This window comes from Haliotis rufescens, unplaced genomic scaffold, assembly GCF_023055435.1.
Source record: "Haliotis rufescens isolate VD_foot unplaced genomic scaffold, xgHalRufe1.0.p SCAF_1, whole genome shotgun sequence".
NCBI classification, from domain to species: domain Eukaryota; kingdom Metazoa; phylum Mollusca; class Gastropoda; order Lepetellida; family Haliotidae; genus Haliotis; species Haliotis rufescens.
Genome location: NW_025963779.1, coordinates 49,620,788 through 49,639,660, shown reverse-complemented (window position 1 = coordinate 49,639,660; position 18,873 = coordinate 49,620,788). Strand labels below are relative to the sequence as shown.

General features: G+C 37.6%; 1 protein-coding gene across 4 annotated transcripts; it reads right to left on the bottom strand.

Moving 5' to 3' along the window:
* Positions 1-607: 607 nt before the first annotated feature.
* On the bottom strand, positions 608-16,759 carry LOC124131408. 4 transcript variants are annotated; one of them, XM_048397108.1, is made up of 24 exons: positions 16,743-16,759; positions 16,200-16,422; positions 13,305-13,427; positions 12,059-12,419; positions 11,773-11,825; positions 11,321-11,681; positions 11,071-11,214; positions 10,597-10,643; positions 10,352-10,450; positions 9,927-10,046; positions 9,607-9,729; positions 8,424-8,498; positions 7,655-7,776; positions 7,356-7,451; positions 5,412-5,501; positions 5,172-5,294; positions 4,688-4,892; positions 3,815-3,964; positions 2,641-2,726; positions 2,404-2,474; positions 2,135-2,202; positions 1,838-2,012; positions 1,515-1,591; positions 608-1,381 (listed from the first exon to the last, which is right to left on the bottom strand). In XM_048397108.1, exons 3-24 carry the CDS (start codon positions 13,420-13,422, stop codon positions 1,305-1,307), a joined length of 2,841 nt encoding a protein of 946 aa, XP_048253065.1. In that variant the 5' UTR covers positions 13,423-13,427; positions 16,200-16,422; positions 16,743-16,759; the 3' UTR covers positions 608-1,304. The 4 variants fall into 4 exon arrangements, with proteins under 4 accessions (XP_048253065.1, XP_046350630.2, XP_046350631.2 ...); XM_046494674.2 differs by lacking the exon at positions 16,743-16,759 and having other exon boundaries at positions 16,200-16,558; XM_046494675.2 differs by lacking the exons at positions 16,200-16,422; positions 16,743-16,759 and adding an exon at positions 15,058-15,116.
* Positions 16,760-18,873: the final 2,114 nt, after the last annotated feature.

Below are 18,873 nucleotides of genomic sequence, written 5' to 3'. Positions count from 1 at the left end.
TTAGCTCTTTTAAAGACACAATGAACAAATTGCATGGATCATTTATATTACAGAATGTGACAGGCGATTGGTTAAAACATGTCCAGATTACGTCACTCCCATTTCGTTTTAAAACCTTTTTTTAGAGAAACCAAAATGGCGTTCTCCTTCAGTCATAAACAAACTAACCCTTATATTACGATGAATAACGTAGATCGCCTCCAAGTGTACATTGTGACAAACAGCACGAACATGTATGTTAATTAAGATGAGTTACGGACGATATCTCACTGCTCGGAGAATATGTGAACCGTTGGTGCATGTTATAATAAGGTATCTCACGTACATGTGTTTATACTTAAAGTATAAAGTTCAATATTCTTTTTCTGGGGGTGGGGTGGGGTGGGGGTGGGGTGGGGGTGGGGAAGCCTACGGGTAAAATGATTCGCTCGTCACTCCCGTGTTCGCTTCTCCATGTGAGTACATTGTGAGAAGCCAATTTCTACTGTACCGCGTCGTGAAGTATTTTCATATCCAAAGATATTCAATGCAATCTGCTTCTGAGGTTATTTTCTGACATTAAGTATGTAAGTTTGTAAGTAACTCAGAACAGAAAAATAAAATAAACTTATGTTGGTATAAAAATTTCTTTATTTCTTCTTCCGTTCATATAGTTTGTTAACATAATCACACAATGCACTGTCGGAATCAAACTCCGATTGCAAAATTTGTCTAATATTTTTCTAAACATGGTTTACGAGTATTTTCTATAGATCTGTCCCCATAGTTTACAAATCTCGCTTTCTGTTACCTACCTATCTATGTTTTAACGACTACAATTACACCGTCTTAACACAGGATTGAGAAATTGTTTACACAAACTACTTTAAAGTATCAATGTATCTGATACATAAACGGTTTACTTGGTAAAGTATGGCAACACGGAAGTAGATACAAAATCACACCGAGCTATACAGGTAAATGTACAAGAATGTATTTTGCATACATTTTAGTTAATCAGTATACTTGGCAAAGAAAATGATCCACCATGTAAAAGAAAATGTTCAAGTATACTGTGTTACATTGATACACTCAATTTCAACAATCCTAGACAATCTAAGACTCACACACCATCTTTCCATTGACAGGTACTAAATACTTAGAGGATATTTCATGTGTCTTGTGAAATTTGTTTCTCTCATCGAGTCGGGGAAAGGAGATATTTTCACGTGTCACAAGATGAAGAAACGTGATATTTCATGAAACACATGGGATGTCCTTTATATTCTTTCTGTGTAGTCTACCGGAATACGTGGACGTCCCTGTTATACCCATGTCCAACCCACGTCCTCAATAGAGGCAGTCTCTTGAATCAGTTGGTCACGGTCCCCGGAACTGACAGCTGCAAATATACAATAGTTTACCCACATACAACACACCCTAAATAGAAACTCTAACTTGTGCATAGTGGTGCGTTGACTTTATTAACATTATTTCTCAAAGATAAGTTGTTTATAATGATGACTGATGCTCACCGACTCTCTGCACCTCGTGCCTATTGCTGTCATTTGACGACTTCTGAAGCATTGGCACTTTGAACAGGATACGGACACTGTCAAACAAAAATGACATATTCTATGATCAGGAGAATTTTGTAAGTTAAATTTATGATTTATTTCCCATTTGTAACCTTACTTTTCACGTTTGTCATTTTATGTTCACTGGGTAAAATGAAGTAACATCAAAATGTACCGTTCATTTATTTCAATTTGCCAGATTCTACACCCCTTATTGTCTCTGTCGTGTGAATGTCATTTCCACCTAATGGAAAGTTTTATCTGTCACTGACAAAAGTTACCTCTGACCTCCTTTCTGTAAAACGCAAGACCTTGCAGGCTTTCTATTGTATTCCTTGTTCAGTTTCTCTATCTGCTTCTGTGTATAGAGTCTCCAATTTCCACTTTCATCCTTCCACTGCCAGACGATGTGTGGTTTGTCCTCTGTCGGCATAGCTACTTGGGCATTAGCGCCATCTGGAACGGTCACACATGTACAATATCATTCAAACTTAATAAATGCACAAATCATATCTCATTTCAATAAGTACAATTAGCACATGATGAATATTGGGACCATGAAAACTCTGTTATCTAACCTTTGCTTTGGGTTGGATTATCGCCATGGGATTCTGTTGCTTCCGGAGATACAGCGTCTTCCACAGAACTGAAAAAAAGATAACATAAACTTGTTCGAGAAAGGCATACATAATCTGTTATTTTCATGTACATAAAATAACACAGAGGTAGTGATGACAACAAAGGTTTATGTGGCTCCAACAACAGCTTCCCCAACTGCATTTCGACAAGTCTCATTTATATTCTAAACAATAATAAACACTATATGTATTACTTTCACTAATGTCACCTGATTTCAATGTCAAATCTGCCATGACATCCAAAGTTGTAAACATTGATATGACCATTGTCCCATCTTACCTGAAAGAAAATGAAAACATGAATGTAATTACCCATAGTGCCTAATAGATTTTGCACTTCGCATCACCCCATGCTCACATTTACCATGGCTGCCTATATATTTACCCATACAAAAAGCGCTTAACTAACAAACAACATAGCTGAGCAAAAGTAAATAAATGATTACTTTCACTTTCCCATCTTCACGTCTTCGTATTACAATTCCAAACGAGCCAGGTCCTCCATCTTGGCGTCCATATGACCAGTCGATTCCTGTACAATAGGAATTGATTAAGTTACTTAAGTATATCCACCATCTGCATATTGCAGTTGAACACTTGCAAGTGTGAATATCTGCATGTGCAATCATGACGAGTAAGTGAGTATGGTTTTACGCCGCTTTTAGCAATATTCAATCAATATCACGGCGGGGAACACCAGAAATGGGCTTCACACATTGTACCCATGTCGGGATTCGGACTCGGGTCGACGTGATGAGCGAAAGCTTTAACCACTAGGCTACCCGACCGATATATAGAGGATATTCCATGTGTCGAGTGAAATATTTTGTTTCTCTCATCCAGTGACGAGGGGAAAGGAGACATTCTCCTTTCCATCGTCACAAGATGAGGGAAACATGATTATTTCACTCGACACATGGATTATCCTATATATTATTTACTTTTTGTGTCTACTGGAAAATTAGATTATTTCATTACAAATGTAATACCTTGAAACGTAAATTCTCCCTACTTAACACAGAGGGACGGTTCACCAACCCTTGTATTTGCGACTTCAAAAGTAGTTTCGTGTTTGGAAAATCTTCAATATAAACCAAACTATCAAAAAATATTTAGGGTCACGAAAATTCTTTATCATATATTCAGATATGATTATATACAAAATTAACTTGAAATATCAACAAAAATATTCTTGAAAACGAGGAGACTGCTGTTGAATGCGAAAGAATACACGCTGGTCAAGTAACCAAAAATGGGCTTTGCGGAACGAACAGCCTCGACTGACAAGTTAAATGAGAAATTTACAGTTTATAATGAAGCAGTTTCCAGACAGTAACAAACGGCAAGAAGTGATATTTACTCCATAAAATCTGTCATTATTTTGCCTTGTCAGTGTGGAACTGACGTAAAAAGGACGTCGATAGTTTGTGTACAGGCTAGACACTTACGATAAAGGGAGACAATTTAAGGGGAGGTAACTCTCCCATGACAATAGTCCCGTCAAAGTGTCATTTTCACTGCAGTGAAATATCAAGTGTTATGTTCACTGCAATGAAAATATCACTTTTCTCAACTTCAGAAAACTCAGTCTTTCCCACCGAAGTCTATAATAAAACAAACCTCTTTGGACTTTAATGCCAATCTCAATCAGTTCTTCCGATGTAAGACGTCTTGGGCTGTCAACTAGGAGCACGTCATACTGTCCTTCATAGCCATAGCTGTACTGACAGTTTCGGTCGCTGTTGAAGTCCCATCTCACCCACACCAGATCTGTGTATACACCAATGTGTATATAACATAATTTTCTGAGCATGTTTCGATATTTGAAATAATACTATAAATGTGAAATGTGAATATTTCGAAAAAAATATAATTTGGGAAATACGGTCCAGTTATATTTATCATACATGTATACACGAAACAATATTTCTGTATATATATTATTAGTTATAGACGCCTCGCCCCATATTTTTCTGCTAACCTAAGATGACACCGTATACGGCAACTTAAAGACACCATAACATATTTATTATGCCGAAATGTTTACACGATCCGGTATCCATATCGCAAATGTCATGTCAAAATGAAAACTTGACACTTCCAACCGTTGACTGTAAGGGTCAAAGAGAGACTCCTCTTTAAATCTTGAAGGCCAACCCTTGTTGATAATTTTAACTACAATTTTTTTTATCAATAAAGTCACGAACGTGATCTGAATAAATTGTGTATGTTCTTGTACATGGACATTTATGATATTAAAACACAAAAATTGTCGAGTGACGAATCTCTCTACCAGAACGTTCATGTGAAATATGTGAGGTGGGTGTTGGAAAATCCAAGATGGCTGTTACTGATGGTATTCCGTCTCATATTAGGTCAGTAACATCCATCTTGGATTTTTACAGACGGTATACGGCCTCAAAGGGGGTTAGTAGTTCTGCTCTCTGATTTGTCAATCTCACTTTGAGGCATAATAAATATACATATACGTACACGGATTATTCGAATGATTGATAATGGTCCCGGGTCCTTCAATATCTTCGTCTTTACTCTTCCAGTCAGGTCCTCGTCGTACTCTGGACCCAAGGGGAGGTAACCCATCGCGTTCCAACACGTTGTCAAAATCACTCGGACCGTCATCAGGATGAACTCCATCCTTTCCTTCCATTTTGTCTTTTACCGCTTGAATAACGATTGACTGAAACAACCCTTGAATGTAAAATATGTGTGCGTGCGTGCGTGCGTGCGTGCGTGCGTGAGTGGATGCATACTACGATGGTTTATAGCAAGAAGTAATGGGGAAGTTGTGATATAGCACTTCATAGTGCCAATGTTAAAGTTGCTTTCTCCAATGATTTAGGTAGAAAAAATGTTTTGTACTTATATTACATAATACAGGCTATTCAAAAACATTAAAATGTGTAGGAATATGCTATATATATATATATGGCACGTTGATCCCATTCGTGTCGTTTACCTTTTCTTCATTATTCATGTCCCCAATGAGTGCCTCTGCTAGAGTATCTAAATGGTGAGACAAGTCTTCCGTGTCAGTAGTAGGGTTGCTTGACAAGCAAATGAAAAGTTTTGCAGTTGTGTCCTGAAAAACATTTTGCAAACTAAAATAAATAATAATGCAAGTAGCCAGACGCTCTGGTATATATGTACCAACAGGGAAAACAAATTAAAGTATGAAAATAGTTTACATAATACTGACCTGTAACCTGTACCTGTTGCAAAGACTGCATATGTCTTTCCCTTCCACGAGTTCTTGCTTTCCAAGTTTTGCCAAAGATGAAAGAAAGGCCTAAAGAAAGACGTTTGGATCAGAACAAACTAATCTTCTTGAAACAATACACATTGTGGTTAAGATTGGTTGGTTGGTGTGTTATTTAACGCCGCACCCAGCAATATTCCAGCTATATGATGGCAGTCTGTAAATAATTGAGTCTGGACCAGACTCCCGTGATTAATATCATGAGCATCGGTATTAGTGGTTGTTCAAATAAACATTTGTGTCACCAAATAAACAATTGTGTACAATCAACCGTGGAAAGGGACTCCCTACATAAACGTATTCCTTGATAAGTAAAATACTCGAATGCAGTATTTGACTACCGTTGTATTTGGATATTTAAGGATTTAAAAAAAATGGAAATAAAAACGAAACATGCGGTAGACTTTATGATGATGCGGGCGGTGCCTGAGAACCAAGACTATTTTTTTTTTTAGCCTAACTTAAATGCAATATTGATACAGTTTACTAAGTAACTTATATGCAATATTGATTCAGTTTACTCAGTAACTTAAATGCAATATGATCCTGTTTACTCAGTAACACTGTATCAGTCGTTTGAATATTTTGTACTACAACGAAGATCTGCACCCGATGCGGCTCCACTCAGGCTAAATATTAAATGCAATGTTGATTCAGCTTACTCGGTAAATTAAATGCAATATTGATTCAGTTTACTCAGTGACATAAATGCAGTATTGATTCAGTTTTCTCAGTAACATAATTCGTGATTGATTACATAAGTTATATCTTTATTTAGTGTGCTTTTTTCCAAACAGGAAGAATATTTGATACAGTGTTAATCGTTTTAGCTCCTTCTTTTGCAATATTACACTTACTATTAATGACATTCAAACTCTATTTAGCCACCTAATAACCAGTAAGAATATTAACATTTGTCTGTAACTATTCAATACAGCTGAGATGATAATCAAAACCAACCGTCAACGCTTTTGTCAAGAATGGTTCCATTCTTCCAGCGAATGTATTTACTAAGACTCATAACATGTTATAATATGTGTATGATAATTTGGTTATCGAAGGTGATCAATGACAGATATCAACACTACATGCAAAACTATCTATATAACCATTAAATAATGCTGGCATTAATATTGCCTTTGGCTCCTACAAGTTTAAATGCAAATAAAAGTATCTTCAGAGGAATGATATAGCCACTTTTCACAGTATTTTCAACAGTGACTTTTAGAATTGACAAGCAATTACCCATACAACAATTTCAATCTGGGCACGAGAGGGTAGACTTATGTTGGATAGTTATGCAGTGGTCTTATGGATGCATGAGAATATAACTTAGTTATGCGCAGCACTTAACAGAATAATGACCTGGCAAGTTCAAGTCTACAAATATACTGCACCGCAAAAATGTTGAATCAATTAAAAACAAAATCTGCCCTCTGATAAAGTAAATCAGTAGACAATCAGTGTCAACCATTTATACCATGACAATCATGGTAAGAACTGCCTCAATATAGGAAGACTCGTACGTCAGACATTTAAAAAAATTACATACTAGATGTTAATTGCTTTGAGAGGTGGGTTCATTACCAATGTAAATTTAAAATTGAAGTAAAGTCGATCACAATTGTATGGCTCAAATGTACGTCTCAGTTTCGGGCAAGAGATAAGTATGCGAGTAATTATGGTTTTATGCCGCTTTTAGCAATATTCCAGCAAAATCAGGGCGGGGTACACAAGAAATGGGCTTCACACATTGTACCCATGTCGGGAATCGAACTCGGGTCTTCCGCGTGACGAGCGAACGCTTTAACCACTAGGCTACTCGACCTTCCCCCAAAGGCTAAAGATTAGGTACTAAATGTTACAAGATTAAAGTTTCAGTACCTTATCAGCTTTCCCCACTGGCACCCATGTTATTGGGTGTGTGTCTGCCTTGTCTCTCGCCAGGACGGTTGTGAGACGGAGTAGCTGCATCTTTACCTGTTAATGTAAAACAAAAATGTACATAGAAGAATACTAACAAAAATAGAAAAGATATCAATTGACAATAAAATGATCAAATTGTTGATTATGAAACACAACTGTATATCATATAAACAATTCTATCTCATTAAAACAATATACAATTGCACTCATACATAATTCCTGTCACATTATGCTTCATAACAATCGTGAATGCTTACAGTGGAATCATGGGTGAAGGCATCTTGACCTTCCCTTTGGCTGTCAGATGTTGCATAACCATCAGTCATGAAGATAATTCTTGGCTTTATGCTGTGAACTCCCCCAATGCTTAAGGTACCGGCTGTAAAAACAAATTAACACAAAATAGGTGTTAACTTAACAGACACAAAAACTACAGAAAACATTCGTTAATACAAGAAGTTCTAATACCTTTTAAAAATGCACATGAACATGTATCTGGGGTCGTGGTTTGACTAATAACCAGCGTTTCAATCATTGCGCAGTATCAACAACATGTAAGTAGAGAGTAAGGTGAATATGGAGTAAGATCGATAACAGCTTAATACAATCGGGTCCGAGGTTGCTTTACTGCCAAAGGCAATAATTGCTGAAATAAAACACCATAGCTGCTCACAAAACCCCTTCAAACGTTAACCACATGATCTCAGCTCAATAGAACAGTTCAATTGACGCAATCATAACACCTGACACGAGGCTAGATTAACTGGATGCCTACATCCAATAATATAAGCACATTTATTTTAGTAGTTAGTTAGTACCAGCAGTAATGGCTTTAATATTACTAATGTAAAGGTCAATGCATCATCAATCTGTTACATGGGTGGATGAGTAAATGTTTTACAGTAGTCAGCTGTATTGCGGCAGTCGAGTCTGGAACTGTGGAATGAATTCCAAAAGTTCTGCTATGAGAGGCCCATCATCAATATAGCAAATGTGGTCGAAAAGATAAACATAAATAAGTATTACTTCTTCCTTTGATCGATGCCACGGACACCACCAGGCCTGCAAACAGTGGACTCGGCCCTCCGGGAACCAGGTTATCTTCCAAAGATAAAGAATGGGCAAATTATAAACACTCCCATTGTTCATTTACATTTCTAAATTGATGGCACATATAAATGAGAAATCAATAACAAAAACAATAAACAATACTACAACGGGGTCCATCCCATTGTGGTTAAAATATGGAATGGGTCTCCCGTCAAAAACTGAATACATGAAAATATATGTAGATCCAATGTGACACATTTATTCTTTGGTATGAAACAAAGAACATTAACTTTATGATAATGAATATGTATGTTGGTTGGTTTGTTGTTTTACGCCGCACTCAGCAATATTCCAGCTATATGACGGCAGTCTGTAAATAATCGAGTCTTGACCAGACAACCCAGTGATCGATCCACTCAAATGGGGTCGATGACATGCTTCAACCAAGTCAGCGAGCCTGACCACCCGATCCGTTAGTTGCCTCTTACGACAAGCATAGTTGGCTTTTATGGCTGAAGACCTATTCTACCCCGAATCTTCACGGGTCGAATATATATGTAATATGTCACATATACACTATTTTACAGTTAACCTGATGGACATCTAAATACTTCGTTCCAACTGTAAATAGTAACGACGCTCATTCGGCGTTTGGGTTCGAGAAGTTTGCGACGTTGCATATTCCTATATACAAGGGGGCGGTGTACAGTTCTCGGTAGGAAATTACATTATCGAGTCGACAGCTTGAGGTATACACAAGTTTGTGTTTTGTACAAGTAGATATCTATAAGTCATCACATAGTGGTAGTGGTTGTTGTGTTGGTGCCCCGGAGCACCTAGCCTAACCTTCGCTTTGTTCTGGGTCAAACCTTCTTGTCTTCGTTTCTGGACCAAGGCTTATACAGCCAAAATCACCTCACACGGATTATGTTATATAAAAAACCCAGCAATTAATGAAAAGTGACATAGTTGCAAACCTCGTTCAGGCTGGATGACAGACATTAAACAACACAATGGGGATAATCATGTTACAAGTAATGGCAAGTGATTCCATACATGTCATGGCTTCATAGTAATTAGCCTTTGGAGTTAAATGTTTATTAAGACAAAGGTTGTCCCAAATCGGTCGCTGTGACAACTGTATGCGATTTATTTGTACCTATCGTATCTCTGACAGACCCATAGTCATTTGTGATATCTTGGACCACCGTCGCGTCTCCACCAACAGCAACCACCCCAAGGTTCTCTTCCAACCCATACCGTTCTGCCATTGACTCGATGCCTACAATGAAGTGTATTATCAATATAAAATCATATTTAACTGTAGAAGTAGAAGTATATGACCGAATATGTGTAAAATACTGGATATGTGCCTCCATTTTTTATATAAGCTTTTAACGTAGACTCCATATTTGTCATATACTGTATAATGTAAATACTTGTTATTTGGGAAAATGGTAATTGGAATGGTTCCGCTACCATCAATGAAGCTGTGAGCAATTTCTTTGAGTTCCTCAAAACCGTCTCCCCCTACACTTTCAGATACATCCAGACACAATATAGTTGTTGCCGATTTGGATCTTGGTGGGGGAGGTTTTGCTGAATATAAAGAAAGAAAATACTGAAAATATGTATCACGTGTACATAATTATGTTTTCTGAAGACTTCATACAGTGCAGTAAGATATACAGACGGCGATATTCAGTAATCGTTCTTTACTATGTTACTGTTACCGGAATTTAGTGTACAATACTAGTGTTATGCTGGACAATTATGTTTTACTTGGACTAAATGATAAGTGTGAATGTGAGGTTCTACGAAATATAATAGTGTTGTTAGATACAAGGTAAGGTAATCAAACAATAACATTTAAGTCAATGCTATATAATTATGTAACCACTTACCAGCTTCGAGTGCCAAGGCTGTAGACTCTGTTAACTGTATCCATCCGTCAAGATTGATGTTCAAAGAAGTTAATACTTCCTGGGCCTCATAATAATTCTCTAAAACATCAAAATACATTAATTGTTCTGACCATAAGTAACAGTACACGTTCCGCAGGCAACTGAATATCACATTCGTGGTTTCAACACAGGAATTCGAATAAATATATATTTAATAATAATAAAAAAGAATTGTAACCACTTACTGCTAATTATTTCACTTGGTGATGGGCAGTGTTCAAGGCTCTGGCGTCTGGAATGGAAAGAATTGGCAGTGTTTAGATAATGCATAATTGTTACATAAATATTATTTTATACAGTACACTGAATTAAGGTTCATATAGGGTCATTGGTGGCACAGCGGTGTTAAGACCACAATTCACATAACAGTGTTGCGCCCTTTAGTCGTGCCACGAGCCACTGATCGTGGAATCTAATACCAGATTTTGGGTTTTATCCAAATAAATAAATTGCCCATAATAATGCTTCAAACTGAAAAAAGGAATTTGTCTGCCAGAAATGACACATTGTTGCAAGGTGGTGGAAAGTATATTTAGGCTCATAGTTCTAATTGTAAAGAAATCTGCTTTTGCAGTTGCTGAAAAAATATCTGCACTCTTGCCTGCCTTAAAGCTTGTTAGGGCGAGATAGGGGACAAATCTAAATTGTCGTCATTTTACCTATTTGCAGTGGTACTGGTATCTGAATTCCTGAACATCTCTGAAGCACCATCCGTGAGCTTATTGCAGCATGTAAGAGTAACGTCAGCAGATTGTTCCAGCCTTACACCGGTTGTAGTATCCTCGTTGTCATTATTTGAAGGGCTGAAGATACATATCCATACGAAATATAATAGTCACATGAGGTCATACATACAATATATATTATAGCTTTCTTTATGTGTTGTCTTTTTTACAACTTTTTACTTACAATTCAGCACTGACAGAAGGTAAATTGACCGATGTGCCCCGCGTGTGGCCCCCAGCGTCTCCGTCCAATTCATTACACTGTTCCTGTGTACTTTCGCCTCCGCACATGTGGTCATTGCCTTGGTCTGTTTGAACTTCATTGGTCTCATTTTTCATTTCGTTGGTATCTGATTGGTAAGTTGGTCGGCTGGGTGCAGCATCACGTTGCGCGTTTATGACTGAGGAAATTTTGTCAAGTTCATTTTCGATATGTGTTCGATTTTGCAGGATGACATTGTTGATGAAATTTTCCATATTCTTAGTCTGACACAGCATATGTTCCTCCAACCGTTTTTGGAGTTCACGTAGCTGTAGCTGATTGTCTGTTGACATTCAAAAATAGAAAAACTCGATTAGAAATATTCCCATGGTTCATTTACTCAGAATATGGGGAAAATAAAAAGGATAACACACCTGATGTTGTCAATGCGGAATCACCGTTCCCGTCACTCCTAGTTTCACCATGTCTGAAGTAAGTCAAGTAAAAACAGTAACTATGGATTTGGAATGATAACACAAATGCATAGAACTATGTATACGTGTAATTTAACGACAAATTAATAACCGATTTTCGTTAACATTGTACTAATATCCAGGGAAACAGAAAGTAATGCATGGCATCATACACTGTAAAACCAAGAATTCTAACAAACTAATAAGATGGAATCGGCCATAATAATAACCAGCTCAATTTACCCACCCATCAAACGACACGTGAAAAGACATCTTGCTGGGCTTAGGTCCCAAACCGTGGACAAGATTTTGAAATCGGTGCATCACATTGACTTTGTCTGCCACCATCTTGTTCTCAGATGCAACCTGTCCGTGTCTGAATACAAATGTCAAGCCACTAAAGATATGGAGGAGTTCGGCATTATATTCATTTCTTAGATCGTCAACGAAATGATGCAAACGAGTAAAAGCTGTGTCTCCAATCTGCATGAAGATGTCGAGGCTTTTCCCGGTTGTGTGGAGTGTCCATCGTGTACTTGCTGCAGCGCCATGTCTGTCCTCACCACCTTTCCACACGACACGAAGTACCGGTACATCGACATCAGAATCTGTGAATAAAATACGTTATACTTCAGCGAGACACAAGTAATTTGTAACAAATACCAGAGACCATATGGTTTCTGCAAATACGTACTGATAACACAGCACTCTGGACAGAGTGTCGCTTCTAAATTGTGTAAATAGGCTTTAGTTAACTAGCTGGGCACTAATTTAAAAAGCTGTATCAAATGTAACTGTAAATTAGCAGTATTAAATTTAACTGTAAATTAGCTGTATTAAATGTAACTGTATTAAATATAACTGTATTAAATGTAGCTGTATTAAATGTAACTGTAACGTAGCTGTATTAAATGTAACTGTATTAAATGTAACTGTATTAAATGTAGCTGTATTAAATGTAAATGTAATGTAGCTGTATTAAATGTAACTGTATTAAATGTAACTGTAATGTAGCTGTATGAAATGTAACTGTAATGTAGCTGTATTAAATGTAACTCCACTAAATGGATTTAAATGATACCACAGCAATACAATATGGTGACTATGATTGTGATAATGATGATGATGATGATGATCATCATCATCATTATTAGTTGTGGGGGCACGTTTGGCCCAGTCGTCTAAGGCGCCGCAATTCGCTTTGCAGAGTTGCGTCCCTTGGCTACGCTAGAAACGCTATGATTGTGGGTTGGAATCCCGGTTCGCCCCGATTATGGTTCTAGGTTTGTCAGCACCATACCTGCTCATGGGTTTCACCGAAGTGGTAAATGTCTAAGGCCTGCATCACTTCGGCCTTTCCTTACACAGAAATCTGACACGCCGTGATATAACTGGAAAAGTGTTAAAAGCGGCGCTAAACCAAACTCACTCACAATCAGTTGCATATCCTATCCAATGATATATTTATGTATGCTGAATAAATATCCCCGAACCTCCATCACCCAGGCATTTCCAGAAGTCTGGGGTGATGATTACGTCATACGTTCTTTTGTTGTGTTGAGAAGAAGTTTTGTTGAAGCAGCGACCTGCAGCCTGCATTCCCTCTGCCATGGCTTCTGTTGGAGGCAAAACGATACGAAAACACAATATGTCTTACATAATTATGACAGGCTTTATTATTATTTGTCAGACTGACAGCCGACACTCAAGCTGAATGTCTGTACGACCAATGCATGGAATGAACATTGTGGCTGTATTGCTGGTTTCATACAGTTCAGTGACGGATATTGTATTGAAAACCACAGCTCACAGTCTTGGAGGTTACACACAACCAAATGCTTTCCCATAGACTTCTATAGTAACGTTATATTTGTTTTAGCTTTAAAGTCATCATATATGTAAAGCTGGTTAATAAACTTTATCAGAAAATAGTAAGTAAAGGGGTGGATTGTTGCCAGCAATCTCAATCACTGACCAGTGAACCATGTCGCCTATTAAAGCCGAGAAATGGAAATGGACCCTTAAACATGTTAAGTAGAAGAAAGCTCTTTGCAACCACAACATGAAAGGAAATTACACTTAACTCTACTATTTCTTTTTAGTTAAGACATGAAAATACTCCCAGGAAATAAAAAAATACTTACTGTTTAATGTTTCAAGGTGGCTAAACTTGCTTATTTCAGTTATTTGCCAAAACTCCATATAATTTAGAAAATGTACAGCTTATCCTGACAAAAATCTCATTCTTTGTATTCACAATTAACAGTGTTATGCAATGCGTTTCTCTCCAATAATATATGGGTTTATAGGTAATGGAAAGATAAAATGCATTTTACTGAACATGGGAGATAATTTAGTAATATAATGTCGAACATAATCACATTCTTTACAGATGATTTCAGAACCATAATGTTACATTCCAGAAGAGCCAGTGGGTATAATTTTCATCTACGCAGGTTATGGGGCCTTTGTATAGCCCTTGCTTCATGTTTGAAAACCGAAAAACTGCACAGTGAGCCATTAAGGGAGAACTGTCAGAAATTTCCAATGCATGTGGGTGATCTTAAGATGGAACTCGATAGTGAGCAACAGACGGGGCTTCAGTGGACTGGGGTTCTTAAATGTACTTAATGTACCTGCATTACACAACTTCTACCAAGTAATAGAGCGCAGCGAGGCAAAACAAGGGTTGTCGATCACACACTGCCAACACCGATCGGGGGGGGGGGGCTCAGGCTGAGTTCGACCACAATACGGAGCAACATTCATTTCCAGGCCACCCAACACCTCCATTCAACCCAAAATGTCCCCAACTTCACTGTCATTACTTATAAATTTGCTTCCTCATTCATGCCAATATGTATCCATGGTGAAATATAAACAGGAAAGCCTATAAAGTATGAATTACTGAAATGTGCATTCACCCTACAGGATACCCGCACAATCAAATGTTTTCCCATTCACTTCTATAGGAACGTTATATATATATATTTTTTTTAATTAAGCATTCAACAGCTATTACCAGGAATAAAAATAATAAAAATGACTAGCTTAGTCAACTCCTTTTCCGAGCACAGGAAGCTAAACACACCACCCCCAGTTACGCACCAAATGCCACCTACTTGAGAATAGCTGTGGTCACACTCAGCATAAGTCATCATGTTGAAAAGGACAGTATATAAATATAGAAAAAGATGTTTTTTTAATTACCGGATGGATGTACATTTAAAAGGTATAAAAACTTACACAATATCATCCAATCACAGCCTGCAGATATCTCTCGATCTGCACTGAAGGCTCCCTACATAAACCGCACTGCCCAAACTGGTTCTGATTTAGTGTAGTAGAACCTGTAGACAAATCAGAAACCATCTGCACAAAGCAAATCTGTGATTTATGTGTGACAAACATACACACATACATACAGAATATATAGTTTATAAAGAGTTGTAAGAGTTTAATGATGTACGCTTCATCAATGGTTAACTAAATGTATATCTGTATTATAAAGAAGTTTCTACCTTTATACACTAACCATGGGAGTTAATTCATATTTCATAAAAGAAGGGGATCAAGGGTCAAATCCATACATGATTGAGGCTGCATAGATCGTATCACCCTAAAAAAAATTCAACTAAAAATATGAACAAATCTTTAAACCTCAAAACTAGTAACAATACATATTTAAAAATGAGTAGTGGTCTGCTGTTTGCCTTCCTTTGCTGACACCATCAGAACAAAGCAGAGTCTGCTACATTCATGGAATATGGTTTTGACACTCATGACATGATGTGATTGATATTGTTTGAGATTGCTCGAACTTACACCCGGCATTGTTTATATAATGAAACACTCAAATGACTGTCAGCATTTGGTAAATCATCTATCACAATTCACAAATGTTTGTGCTTTCATTTACTCCAAAAATCAAAAGTATAAGCACCTATGAAATAAGCTGGTGATATAAGTATACATGGAAAGGAATTAGAAAAGAATCTCAAGCTGGACAAAGAGCATGGAATTCAGACCAACAATTGGCAAGGGATACATTAAGCAGTTTTAAAGTCATCATATATGTAAGGCTGGATAATGAACGGGAAAGCGAATGTTATTAACTAAGGGGCGTAACTCCATACAGCTTATGGAGAGCCTTGAATGGCCGTGTCCTGAACAGCTTAAAGGAAACATGCGGATTTCTGTTGTTATCTAGAACACGACACGTCTAAGCCACAATACACCAGGACATATATACACGTAGAACATACAATCTACAGAACGCAGGTAGAATCTGGCAATTCGTTACATCTTCCCATGTAAACGTGTCATATTGTACAAGTTATGCATCATGATAAACGATTATGACGAACAAAAGTGACACATTAACTTACAGTTTGGTTGATAGCTACTGGAGTCATTAGTTGTTGAACGACGTGGTGAATATTCAACCAGGAAGTAGCAACCATACCCTATGGTTAGTGTATAACAACTCAGGTGACAGTTATCTTCCTCAAGCAATCCTGCGCCACTTTGTGTATGAGGGTGGTCTGAGATGCAGAAACATGTTCACTATATCTTCTGACACAGTTTTAGATGCTTGTAGTCGATCAATGCCTGAAGGAGGAAAGTATATTGGCTTAATCGTATGTTGCAATTCAATTTCACAGACATTTATACTTCAGCGTCAGTTCTAATTATAGCTTAACAAGCGAACTCTGTATGTTTGAGCGTTTTCACAGAGGCAGCTAACTCCACAACATTTATTAGATATTCATTTGCTTAACCGACACGGTGGGTATCGCCACACGCCAATACTGGTTTAAATCAGCATTATTTTTGCTTATTGCATACATAAATGTACAAGGTCAAGAATGAATTCAGTCAAAGCGAAAATAGAATCAAGGCGTATTTTCCCTTGACGACTGCCTGCTCACCCTGCATGACATTTGTCACCACTCGCATGTTTCCGTAACCTACAACATTCGGCTTGTCCCGGACTGGGACGAGTTGGTCACGAATGCCTGCATGACAGTGGTGATTGGTCCGTGGTTTAAGGCATAGTGTAAAGTATGGAATGGATTTTGGAATGGGATACTGGAATGGAATTTGGAATGAATCTAATATGATGTGACACTTTATAAATATATATCGCCGATATATGGCAGGTCAGTTGAGGAAAGTAGGTGGTAGCTTCTCTCCTTCGCCATTGCCCATATCTTTGATAAGGGAGGGGAGACATACCTAGATGAGGAAACAGTTTAAACACAGTAAATCATTCTATTGGCTTATTGAAGCACAACAGAACTCCACGTGAAGAACAAAACTTATATTCTGGTATATTTTGATATTTATCATGTTTATTATCATAGAAAAGCAATCTATTATGTCAATAAGGGTGTGTACAACACGTTGGTTTTTTTTAGAGCGAGATGAGTATTCCATTTTGTCTCATTCAAAAATCGATTCCCTTATTCCAATCCAATCCAAACTCTATTCTGAAAACCATTCCATACTTTACACTATGCCGTCCTTTAACTGGATATACGTCGTTGTGTGTGAGGCCATTTCTTTAACGCAGAAATATTTCTAATTATATGCGTCGGAAAATGGGTATGGTGACGATGTGTTTCCTGTTTCGAGTGCACTGCAGAAAAGACTACTTGCACTAGCTTTAATCTAATACGGAAACCCCGTGAAAAGAGAGGGTTGATAACAAACGATGTTAAGGATACAACATATTTTCTGATGTTAAATTGTAAATATGTGCGTCGTGATAATTGATTTCATGCAATTATAGCATATGTGGTTAGTATTAGAAATGTGGCCCATCTTCGACGCGTTTGTGATTTACTACTTCAGTTTACATACATATTGCAATTTCAGGGTTTTAGTATATTTTCTCAATATATTTTATCATAGCAACAATTTAACCCACGCAGATCACTGAAAACAACATTTTCGCTTTTCAGTAAGTACAATGTACGAGTTGTATTGAGGGATATAGGTGAAAAGTGTACACTGAAACTGCCATATGTTTTCCAAAAGCATTATGAAACATTGATGAACATATCCAACTGGAATACATGACGTATTTATATAGTTTATTATCAAAGAATGAAATACATGTCAAATAAACATGGATTGATACTTATGACAGCTGTACAAAACACTTCTAACAAAGTGAACATGACGAGCAATATTTGGAGTAGTGCGCAACTTGTTAACATCAGTATATAATCAATTACAAGAAGATAGATAACATGTTCCTCACAAATCAGTTTAGTTATTGTTATAAGCATAAAGTGGATGTACTCTTATATATGAAATCTACAAATGTCTAATGAAAACATATATTCTAAAATAAATTTTCTTTACACAACTGCTTCTTTAAACTGAGAGTACGTACACCACACAAAAGCCTTCGTAATGTCTCAAGCCATGCTCTCTGAAGCTCTAAAGAGATTAAAATTTCAAACATAATATTGCTCAGCAAATAGTGTTGAATAAGTGTAAGAATTCAGTTTAAACGTACATGGTTTGTTTTCGTCCATTGTATGTTTATTATTGAGTGTCCGGTTCTCAAAATAAACTTGTATTGTTCAGCTGATATTGATTTCTCGGGAAATGGATGGTCTGGGAAAACCCAGTTGTGTCTTATTTTGGATGGGGATTTCCACTGCGTCGCTTGAAGAGAATATCTATAAACAGCAGTGTTTATCGTGCACTTGTGACCCACCACGATGTATGACATAATGAAAGAAGTGTCTCGACCTTACATTTGCACTAACCCTCCGTGGAAGCACCCAGTGGCCCGGATCGGCTAAGGTCAGGGTCGCTGTTAGGATGTGTATTTGAATAGGGTGCAAGGGAGGGAGAGGGGTAGGGAGAGGGGTAGGGAGAGGGGTGGGTAGTGGGTGTTGTGGGGTAGTGGGTGTTGTGGGATGGGGGGTAGTGGGTGTTGTGGGGTGGGGGGTAGTGGGTGTTGTGGGGTGGGGTGTTGTGGGTAGGGGTGAGGTGGGGCGGGGTGTAGTGGGGTGGGTTTTGTCGAGGCTTGGATAGGTCGCT

Excerpts from the sequence above, each read along its gene's own strand:
- LOC124131408 (XM_048397108.1), bottom strand. The coding sequence starts at position 13,422 with ATGGCAGAGGGAATGCAGGCTGCAGGTCGCTGCTTCAACAAAACTTCT. Across the intron at positions 8,499-9,606 it reads GTCTGTCAGAGATACGATAG|ATAACCTGGTTCCCGGAGGG; the intron begins GTACAAATAAAT and ends TATCTTTGGAAG. Across the intron at positions 2,727-3,814 it reads TGGCATTAAAGTCCAAAGAG|GAATCGACTGGTCATATGGA; the intron begins GTTTGTTTTATT and ends CCTATTGTACAG.